This window comes from Lepidothrix coronata, unplaced genomic scaffold (genome assembly GCF_001604755.1).
Source record: "Lepidothrix coronata isolate B3197 unplaced genomic scaffold, Lepidothrix_coronata-1.0 Scaffold202, whole genome shotgun sequence".
In the NCBI taxonomy this organism is placed as follows: Eukaryota; Metazoa; Chordata; class Aves; order Passeriformes; family Pipridae; genus Lepidothrix; species Lepidothrix coronata.
Window position 1 is genome coordinate 917,357 of NW_016690382.1, and position 12,008 is coordinate 929,364.

At 36.0% G+C, this 12,008-nt stretch overlaps 1 protein-coding gene across 1 annotated transcript in view; it reads left to right on the forward strand.

The window, feature by feature from the left end:
• Positions 1-12,008, forward strand: part of ERC2 (ELKS/RAB6-interacting/CAST family member 2) — a 436,730-nt gene that overhangs the window by 96,941 nt on the left and 327,781 nt on the right. Inside the window, 2 exon segments of the mRNA XM_017832458.1 lie at positions 3,950-4,135; positions 7,028-7,195. Coding sequence (XP_017687947.1) covers positions 3,950-4,135; positions 7,028-7,195 — 354 coding nt within the window.

A 12,008-nucleotide genomic window follows, 5' to 3' on the forward strand; every position in this document is an offset into this window, starting at 1 on the left:
GAAGCTGTGGCTGCCCCGTCCCTGGAAGTGTTCAAGACCAGGTTGGATGGGGCTTTGAGAAACCTGGTCTAGTGGAAGGTGTCCCTTCCCATGGCAGGAGGGTTAGAGTAGGTCATCTTTAAAGGCTGCTTCCAACCCAAACCATTATATATTGCTATGATCTCATTCAGATGGTTCTGGGCTTAGAACAGTGACAGTACTTGAGAGAGAAAATTAGAAGTTAATTGCCTACAGGTATGTCATAAAGCTCATCTTAAATGTAGAATATCAAACATCCCAATATATATGGAGTCTAGCAATTAGAATGATAAACTCTTTAAAAATGATAAGCTGTAGAGTGAATGAAAATATTTGTGGTTTACCTCACTTGCAGAAAGAGCCATCTTTGTGTATTGATCCAGCTGTGATATTTCAGGTATGGGTTTGGTTCTAAAAAAGCGTGTTATTTGTGTTTGCAGTGCAACATACTCTTATTGTTAAGATTGCATGAACTTTCACTTCCCTTATCTTCAAAGATAAACCTGAATAATCTCTGCATTAAATTGACAAAGTTAAAAAATGCATAGAGTAAGAGTAGTCGTGTATGGTCTGTTGACAGCAAGTGTACATAAGTGCATTTACATTTAAGTTTTATTAAATGTGAGGTTTCAAATATTTCTTTCGGATTGCTTGTTCAATGTCCTACAAGAAAATTTTTTCACAGACATATTAAATTTATCAGGTGTCTCAAATGATGAACAGTAGCATTTGTTACTTTTCCTTTCAGAGTAAGACAGCCTGGAATGCTGTGTTATATAGAGTTGGACTCTGATCCTTGTGGGTCCCTCCCAACTCAGAATATTCTGATATTATTTACGAATGTTTTGCCCTTTTCCCACCTCTCAGTGTTCAGGAAATGTTCTATAGGACTCTTGTAATGACTGATATGATTCATGAAACAGCATTGTGGAAATTCATTTGTAGATTTAATCACTTTTCTTTTGTGAAATATTATTTTCTTCAATATCAGGACACATACCAGTTGTTTCACATTTGGATTTCTGCTAGGTCCAGCATAGAAGTAGCCCTAACCTTTCTCACAGAGTACCTGCAACACTGTTCTAATAAAGGACATGAGGAAGAAGTGTGGGTTACTGCTGGAAGGAGGGGACAGATTAGGGCGAGTACCCTGATCTCTATCATAAATCCTGCTAATATAATCTTACGTCTTTTAACAGATTTAGAGGGCCTGAGTGGAAAAATCTGCACAAATGTTGCATTGTTGTGGAACTCAGAAGATGTTTATTAGTACCATTTAATACTAAGCTACTTCCTTAATATTGTTGCAAAGGAATCTTTGTGATTCAACACAGACCCACGTAGTTTTTTTCAGAATGTTGCTAATGTGGATAAATCTTAGAGGTCTGAAGGAAATACTGCATCTGTTCCTATTTCACTTTCTGAAAGCTTGCCAGACCCTGTGCCACAACAAGAGCTGGTTGAAAGTTTTCCAGTTGAAGTTTTCTGTGGGAAAATGCTGATTCAGCTGAATCAGAGGATTTTATGGGAATGTGCTTGTTCTGTCAAAACTTTTAGCGAATGCAAAGCCTTAACTTTCTGTCCATCCTGCAAGCGAGCCCAGCTCCCTTGTGGCAGTACCCACTGGAGTTCTAGGCTCTCTGTTAGCTTTGACCTGCAAGGTTCCTCACTTTCTAGCAGTTGTCCAGACAGGAAAACTGTCAGGTTTCCTGGGCAAGCCAGCATGCATAAGGGAACAGTAGATCCCTGAGCAGTCTGGGATTGAAGGTGATGTCTGTCTTCTCTTCTGTCTTGTCAACACTAATGTCATCGATAGATTATTCTGAAACAGATTTTATGGTCTTCAAAATTTGTGAAATTTCTGGCTTCTGTTTCAATAAAAGGTTAATACAAAACTGACAGTGACAATTTTTCCCTGTAAAAACTATTAAAAACTAGTTTTTACACGTGCAATCATAATATACAGAGATCGATTAAAAGTAAACTTCTCCTTGGAGATTTCAAACTTGTGATAAAGTAGAAGTACAGAAAATGCTTACACAAGTTATGTTAGATATTTCTCATGAAGCTTAAATGTTATTCTGTGATGTATAAACCTTCTAAAGAGTGCAGCGGGCTGTGCTATAAATTGTTTCTGCCACATTATATTTGCAAACACATAAAATACACATGCAGTACAAAAAGGCAGACTCTTATAGACTTAGCTGGGGAGATTTGATAAAGGCTACTCCCAGATGTCATGTCATAACAGGTCATGTAAGTATTAATATCTTTCATTGCAAAACCATTCTAAAGTGCAGTGAAGCTTGGGTTTTGCTTTTATCTTCAAAAATAGGAGTAAAATATTTCTAAAATGAAGTCTGATGGACCAAGCAGAATTGACTGTAGTATCTGTGAGAGCTACAATTGCTTTGTGTTGTGCATAAGTCTTGATAGCTTTTAAAATTCTTATTTTATCTTTTCTTATAGTATTTTTCTTTTTGTGCAATTTCTCTGAATAATACGGTTTAATAGAATTCTTTCCTTTTCTTTTTCCCTTCCATCTCAATAATTTTTTACTTCCTTATTGTAAAATTAAATTTAAAAATATGTAGATTTTTTAAACAACAGTTTAATATAAAGTGTTTGTTTTCTGTCATGTGAAGGGGCTGATCCCTTAAAAACATTATTTGGTTTTCATGATCATTCATACAGCCTTTGTGATATGAGTAATGCTGATTCTATGGACAAACAATAACATTTTTAGGATTCTGCTATTAGAAATCTGTGATGTTAGTAATGTTAGTCTCAGATACTAAGTAAATTAAGTTACATTTTACCTGCAACTTTAAAAGTTGATATTTAAAAAACCAAGTCCATAATTATAGTAGATATAGGTATATAGTCTAAAAGCTGGTTGGATGCCCTCCAGAATGGGAAGGGGTGTGGAGGTATACTGTGGTGGTGGGGTGTGTGATTTTCTTTCTATTTTGTTGCTTTGTTTGTTTTATTTTGTGTTTTGTTTTGTTTGGTTGGTTTTTTAAATGTGCATCCCTAGTTGCTCCTTTGTGGTTTTTAATTGGTTTTTGGTGGAATACTCTGTTTCTTTGAACATACCCATCAAGAAAGAAAAATATGGAAATACGGCTGATTAAGATTATCGTCAGTATTTTCAATACCAGATATCTTCCAGATAGAAAAGCAGCTAGTGAGGTAAAAGATAAAACCCAACAAGTTTCACATTCCAAGAATTTTTTTTGTCTGTTTCCTTTGCATTTTGGCACTTTTTTATCATTTGTCTGGACCTTTCTTTCTGAAAGGGGATGCAGTTAATCTGGAAATTTGTAAGAGGCATGAAACGGCTTCGTATTCTGTATTGCCCTCCAAGTGCATTACTTTGCCTGTATGGTAAGTTTTCTCTCATGGAATGTAGCTCTCCTCAACTTCTGCTTCAAATTCCTTTGTCTCAGGATTCCTCGCTGAAATGTTTGACATCTTTTTGCATCACTGAGCTCTTGTCTGGATTAAAAGACACTCTTCACACAGGAACCACAGAGTATTTGCATAGTAGTACAACCCATAAGCATCTCTGCCAGTGAAAACTGGTACATCAGTGTGGTGCACTGTATGTGGGGCAAGTATATGAGGAAACAACCTTTCTTCCTCTTGAGAACAGTCAGAGCTCCGGAGAAACAGGGAAACTGAGCCTCAGGCTGGGTCACAGAACATAGCATTGCACCTTTCCTGGTTGTGAAGGAGATCTGAATTCTGCATTTCTTTAAGCCCAAATCAATAGAAATACTGTTGGTTTATGGCAGTATCTGCATTCTCTGTTTGTACCATCTATTTCTGCCGTTTTACTATTTGATATTCATGCAAGCACAGATATACTTCCGTTATCCTTTAATATATGTTTCATATAATTTTCAATGCTCTCTTTTTTGTAACTTAGGATACAAAAATAGCTTCACTTGAGCGCAATATAAGAGACCTTGAAGATGAAATACAGATGTTAAAGACAAACGGAGTTCTGAATACAGAGGACCGAGAAGAAGAAATCAAACAAATCAAAGTTCATGAAAAATAAGGTAAGATCTATTTATGTGAGAGATTGAGTGTTTAAATAATGGAAAGAAAAGTTTTAACTTGACTGTTTTCAACACAAGCAGCTCTCTGTGTGTCTTCTTTTGGTAAATCTCAACTATGCAATAATCAGGAGTGAAGTTTTTTTGGATAAATAAAAATGTGTTTATATTTTGACTTAAGAATAGGTAAGGAAGAGCTTTTTTTTTTGGATTTTGACAGTAGTTTTGCAGTAAGGATAATAGAGGAAAAAGGATGATGGTTTTCTGGAAATGCTAGTATCTGAGGAATTGAAATTGTGGGAGGTGACAGAGTTGTAAATTGAGAAGGAAGAGAAAGGAACTAGAGTTTCAGGGAAGGAGGTGGAGCAAGATTGTATTGGGCAATGTTGAAAAAGCGGTGACGGGCAAACTACACGTATGAAGTATGTGGGATAGTGGGAAGGTTGGATCAGAGGTCAGACTCGGAGTTTTTTGATGCTATGGCACTTATACCCAGACTTGCAGGTTCTCTTCCTTGTAGTCTTTAAAAAGTACAAAAACATTTTTGCCTTTGACTTTTGTTGTACTGAGATCAGGAAGTCTCATTAAATCGTGACTGTTGGTCTTCCACATCACTTTAGATATAGCAAAGTGAAAACGTTTGCATATCTGCTAGAGACAACAATCTATTTCATGTCCTCTTTACTTCCCCCCCCAATAGATAATGCAAAACTTTAAAAAAGTGTATATACCCAGGTCTAAAAATTTCTTTAGAAGTTATGTAGTTTCTTGTCATCCCTTTAAGTTTTTGAGACTTAATCTTTTTAAATTGGAATGTTACTGCCTTTTCATAATTATATTTATTTTGATAAAACACCATCCAAAAGTGTATTTATTCAACGCATTTGCATATTGTGTGTGTTTGGTTTGTGCTTTTTTGAAGGGCCTTTTTTTGAGTGTTCTAACACATTTTTAAAATCCTGACAATTTGTAGGTCTTGTAGCCAGAACTTTATACTAAACAGATTCTGTTTCTAAAACACAAAGAGCATACCTGCAATGAAAATGAAGCCTTTTTTCTTTTTTTTTATTATTATTTCTCAGGGTGTGGGTTGTGTCAAGGAGTAAAGCGAGAAGAGTTTCTAGAAGAGATTAAGCATCTGTGATGTTCACATGCATCTCATGTAAAGCATGTGATGTAATTCAGATTGGCTGCAGATCTACTTCTTGTCTTTGTATCTTGTAGACAGATTTTCCCATTGTTCATTTTGTATACGTTTTGTCTCAGTTGCCATCTTTGCTTCCAAGGGATGGAGGAAGGTGCTTTGCTTTCAGGAGTTTTCTCTAGCGGCTTATTAGCTGCAGTCTTTCCTCACATCTGTTTTTTGTATCCCCCTTTTCTTATTTTGATACTTTCAGACTCTGAAGATGATTTCTTTTAGTACCAGGACAGATCTTGATTTTATACAGTGGCTCAAGGGTGACTATCCCAGCACCTTAAGCAGCTAGACAAACGTGTTGGGATTTATAAAGAGAAAAAAGGAATAAATACATTAAGATATGCATATGGACTGTAGTTGGAAGAAACATATTTTAAATTTAATTTTTAAGGATACACTAAAACAAAATAGAACTATTTTGATCAGCAGTAAATATTTCCAGTGCCATACAGTATTGAATTTGTAAATTATTTTAGTATGTGGATCTTTGGGATGTGGTTGAGTTGAATCAGCCCGTGGATACATATTCTTTTCTTTTCCTGGTGATTTTTGAATCACTCTCCATCTACCACTTAACATGCAACTGCTGGGAGAGAATGGAAAAGAGCTCTTCTAGCACATCTCTGGTTTTTGCAGAATTGAAACTTGAATTTTAAAGAAAACTATCTAGGTCTTACAGTCTTCAAGAAAACTTTCCAAATATAAAGGAAGTGTGATTTCCCTGAGTTACGCATATGCAGTGAGGTGTTTTATTACAAATAATCCTCATGAGATGATGGATCTGCATTAATCTGGTGACCAGTGTTATTTCACAAGAATTCACCATCCTTTAGCATCACTCTGTAGATTGTCCAGTGCTTTGTTCTGATTCCTGTCATGAATCCACCACAACTTTGTGTCATGTGGCTGCTCTTCCCGTTTATCACTGTGGAAAGGAAAAAATAATCACAGTTCCATGACATTTACTGATGAACCTTAAATTCACTTAAATTCAGAAGCTTTGTCTTAGTGACTGTGTTTCTACTGTTTCCTCTAGGATAAGCTTTTAAAATCTCTCAGCCCTTTCAATCTGTGGAATTTTTTATAATGTTTTCCCCAGACTTCTCTTAAGTTAATCACTTTGGCTTGGCTTTTCTAGTACCTGAGAATTCCATGTGAACTGCCAGAGAGAAAAATAGGAGGTGTGGGGATGGTGGGCAGCAACACATTTGCAAGAAGAGTAAGGTTAAAATTCCACTTTTCTGTTTTCCTCTCCTTACTAAGATGCCTGTTTTTCTTTATCAGGCTCCTAAAAAAATCTCGATTCATTCTGGCTAATGATAAGTCATGGAAATCATGCTGTTGGAAGGATTGAATTTATACTTTTATGAACACTTTTTTTCCTATACATTTTTGCTGTCCTGCCAGACTTGCCTCACCTGGGATAAATGCCTTTGAACTTAAGTGAGGTCCATAGTGAATTTACAGGCCAAATCATCATGTATAATCTTTAAGAGTTTCCTTTTAACTTCTGCAACAGCAGGGCAATCATTCTCAAAACAGGTTACATTAAATTACAAGAAGCACAGTTGAAGTTGTGAGTGTAAAAAGTCTGAATCTTAATCCTCCCCCAGAAATCACAGCTGTCTGATTTGTCATATCATGGTCATTTTTGTCATATCATGGTCATTCACACCTCTCCAGTTTCAAGTGGAACTATGAATTGGAAATGGAATTAATGATTCAACCATTTTTTTCCCCACTGTAGATTGATCAACTGAAACAAGAACTCTCAAAGAAAGAATCAGAACTTCTTGCCTTACAAACTAAGCTTGAAACCCTTAGCAATCAGAATTCAGATTGCAAGCAACACATTGAAGTGCTTAAAGAGTCCCTTACTGCCAAAGAACAGAGAGCTGCCATACTTCAGACAGAGGTATCGTATCTTCTAATCATGAAAAGCAATAGCAATACTTAGTTCTTAGCACATGTCAATTGATGGTGTGTTTGAGTCAAGTCTCTGTAGAAGGCAAGTTGTTTTAAGAATAATAAATAACTTTAAACGCTTTAAATACCAGTATATTTGATGTGTATATAATTTTGGCAGTACACCAGCTCTCATTCTAGAATTTTTTAGAAGCATGTACGATTGCATTTTAAGAAAATGTTTGTATCTAATTTTCATTGGCTTCAGTGAGGGGAGCTGGATCTTAATGACTTGATTGTTGTGATATCATGCCCTGTTTCTTCATCTGTTAGTTGGCTGAGTTTTCTTTTTGGTTGCTCTGGTTGATGCATCTTTTCTACTGTGTATTTCTATTCTGAAGGGTGAAACTACAGATGCATTTTTAAGGGATTTTTTGAAGGGTGCATGTTATTAATCTGTGATTATTGTTTAAAGTGCAATCAACATTTATTTTAAAATATGAATAATTTCAGTCTTTAAAAAAAGACCAGTGCATTAATTATGTATGTATCTAAAAAGTCAGATCATAAAAATATGAGCAATGGAACTCACAGTTGAGATGGTTGTCACATCTGAGGGAATGCATTAATCCAGTGTTTAAAATGTTTTCTGTGGTTTTAAAAAACTTCTTAGACTTGGAGCGCCTAACAGTGCTGATTAGATTGATTCCTGTTAGAACATTTAGATTTTAAATGTGTGTACCCGTTTCAAGAAACAAATTTACCCATACAGTGCAAATAGTTTCTGTTCAGAGAAGTATATTATTTAAAGTATACAGGAATCTCATAGAATGTTTCAAATTTCTTACTAGCAAAGCTCTAGGAGAAAAAAAGGGCTTAAACTCATCATTCTCATGGAAGCAGGAAATAAGTATTTCCAAGATTCTGATTATCCCTTTGTGCTGTATGTCTTGTCCTCTGTACATTTAGAAGATATAGATGAAATTTTGGAATTTCCAGCTTGTGTTTAATGGGTCAGCCAGCATGTGTGTATAATACAAAATAATCATAATAGAAGCAGGATAAAAACTCCAGCAATTTTGGTGGTCTCAATCTAGCATTTGAGTGGTAAAGATTACATATTTTAAATCTCAGGCTGTGCAAATCTATTTTGTGAGGCTTGTATGACCTGTCACACTGCTGAGGATGGAGATGAATTCCATTGGCTCTCTACTAATGTGATTTCCTAATTATCAGCCTGGTATGTGCAATCCTGGTGGAGAACCAGTTAGTTTCTGACAGATATCTAATTTCTCTTCTTCCCAAATTCTGCACGAGGCAGCTGAGCTTGAGCCTTGCACATGAAGCAATTTAAGTTTAAAATTAGCTGTGATTGCCTGTTGGTGTGCAGGTGACAGTCAGTTGTGTTGTGTCTGCTCCTTGTTTGTCTCTCAGGGAAACCAAATGAAAAATTAATGTAAAAGTGATCAGAGAGACAGCTTGATAGAAGAAATGCTCTATAATAGCAGAGAATTGATCCCTTTTGTTTGGCCTAATGCATTATTTGTGATGTGATTGTGATAGTTCATACAAATGATAAGAGATTCTTCTGGCTTTCAAATAAAATATTAAAATATCTGTGTAGGTATAGGGTTAGTGGAAGAGATGTTCAGTATAATCTCTATTCAGTGGAAAATACTATTTCATGGTTTTGATTATTTATTTTAATTAACACTTTATTTCTGTATAATCCAAAGCATTCTGATGAAAAGCCTTGGTTTGTTTCTGAATGAAATAACACTGTAAGCTAAGTGGGTCATGGCAGATAAGACACTTAAAAATGAAGCAAAGAACCTCATAAGTGCCCTCCCAGTATATCTTGGTTCTAGACAACTAAGGATGTCTCTAGAAAGATTTGCTAAATCAATTGAACCTGAATTTGTTTGACTGAATCTTCAGAACTAGTAAGTTTTATTTCATGTGTATTATTGTCAACCTTTGGAATTTACATTACCTCATAAATTGATGAAGCTCTGAAACACTGCAAACTATTTTATATTCTCCAGAGACCATTTAGGTGGGTTTTATTTTCTGCTTTGCGTAGGGTGTAGGTAATGATTTTATCAGACAACAGTTTTCTGAGTTTATTTTTTCTTTTTAAGGTATCTTTGTAAAGGGAATTGGGAAGAGTTGGTGAATTATGTCCACCTCTTATGGGAAGTAATTGTAGTTCAATTTGCTGTAACTGTGTATTCATGTACAAGAAATTTGGCAGAAGAGTTGCATTAATGTAATTTTTTTTTCTCCTGAACAATCATGTGAAAATGAAGGCCTCTGAGTATTACATGAATACCAGACCTCACTTTGGATTATGGTACATCTTGAGATGCCTTAGAAGCAACATTTGAAAACAAGTTCCAGTTATACACATGTATTGATGCAGCCACTATTGCAAATAATTTATCAAATAATATTGTTCTAATAACAGATTTAAAATGGGAAATAACTTTACTTGCCTCAAAATTTCTTCTCTTTACTTTTGAAAAGACAGCATTACAGGGTGTACTCTTAACATGCACTGTTTACCTATGAGGAGGAGACTTTAAACAACCTGTGTTAAACTTTAAATTATACCAGCAATTTACTGGATCTCAAAATATTTTAATAATGCACATACTTTGGGAGATATTAATTACATCTCTCTTTTAATCCATTTAAGATGCACTGAAAGTTTTATTACTTTCTTGTACTTTATGGTGGGGATGTAGCACATCTCAAATCTGCTGAAGATGATCTTTTATGGTATGTAGGAAGAAAAGAAGTGCACTGTGTATCCATTAGTTTCTCAAGCCAAAATGGAACTATTGTTTGTTATATTAAAGCCTCAAGGTTTTTGTAGGGATGTCACAAGCTGTACAAGTAGAATGTTATGTATTCAGGGGTTAGAAATAAAGAGGGGTTTCTGGAGTTAAATCATACTGAGGCTCACAAAAGATATGTTGTCAGTCTGAACATACTTATTACTACTTCTGGATATATTTTGAATTAAGAGCTCCTTAAAATTACTGACCTATCCAATCTTATTTCCTAGGATAGAGTCTCACAGCAGCTTTCAGCTAGGCAGAAGAAACATAACCAAACACAGAATTTATCACAAATTGCTGTGTAACTGCTTTCTTTAACAGTCTTCTGAACAAGTGACAGATCTCTGTGTCCAAGCAACTTCACAGACCAGAAAATAAGATTCTTCAAGTCTGATGTGCATGTTCTAATGATGTCCTATTGTTACATATTTGTAAGACCTTCAGGTTTTCGGCACATTCCTTACCTCCCTGATGTATGCTTGGGAGCTTTTCTGCTTAAAAATGATTACCAGGATGTCTTTTCTCCACAAACTATTATGCTACAACGGGATGTGCAGTTGGAGACAGAGTCTGGAGAAAGAATCTATTGGAGAAAGAGTCTGTTAAACTGTGGAGAAATGTGCTGGAGCTCTGAGGAGCACAAAAGCTGGACAGCAGCTGAATTTGTAGATTGCTACTCCTGTAGGCCAACATTCCTGTTTCCTGTCAATATTTAGAGAAGAACACAAAGAACACATCTTTAACATAAGTGACAAGAAGACCTCAGTAAAAATTAATTACTAAGGCAATAGACTGCTCATTGGATGCCATAAGTTTTTTTAGAGCTGAGTTTGTTCCTAGTGTTAGTGAGTGTGAGATGGTTGAAAATAGGCTGTTTGTACTGATTGAGCTTTTTCTGATTCAGGATGAAAATGTGTCCTTTTTTCTCTTGTTTCTTTTGTCTGCCTTATTTGCCCTGCATATATTTTGACTGACTAGGTGGCCAATATGTGGCAATATGAATTAAGTAATTGTTTGTTTCTTTTCTTGTGTGCTTCACTCTACATTTCAATTAACAAATTCATGCCTTCAGGCTGCTTTCTCCTGTTACAACCTGTATAAACTAAATGTGATTCAGAAAGATGGGAAAATTCGAAATGATGCCTTAGAGTATAATTTTCCTGAACTCCTTTTATACCCGCTCTTAGTTTTACGGGAAGCCTTTTTGTTAGTAACTTGCAAATATCAACTTCATATAACTCATCAATGCCTGTCTTCAGCACTCAGAAATGTCTTTCAAAAGGATCTTTTATGTTTTCATTTAATCTTTAGTTTGGAGAACTCCAGGGTATAGAGGGAATGCCTATATCTCATATGAATCTTCTGAAAACGTTATGTTTGGTTACGTGTGAGTGACTGAATGTGGACTAATTCCTAGTATCATTGGAGACCTTCAGTGTTTTGTGTCTGGCATATATATTAAGCTGTGTTACATTAAATAACAAAACAACAAGAAGTCAAAAGGTTCTCTAATGAAGCCCATAGATTTCCTGCAGAAAATACAATCCCTGCAGCAAACGACCATGATAGAATAGAGGGACTTTCTATGCACTAAACCCAGGGTCATTCTTACCAGAGACCTGAAAGTGAGCAACTGTCTGTTATGTGGTGATCAAGGATGTGGCCTGCCAGTGTAGATGGTTAAGGAATAAAACTGATGCTTTGCCAGCTGGGCTCTCTGTGAGACCTGGGTTTTAAGATGATTAAGCCAAGGCCTAGACTGTGCTGTGGTAGCAATCCAGCAAATGATTTTAGACATAGCAGGACTCATTTTCTGCAACTGAGAACTGGGAAAAGATTTTGTTTGCTTAGAGAACTGAATCTTCTGTCTCCAGGCTTCAGATCTTACCTAAAGGGAGGGCAGTGGCTTGCAGCAGCATATGGGAAAGCAGCTGCAGGGAGATGCAGGGCAAATGGCAGCCCTCCAGCAGGTGGAAGTCA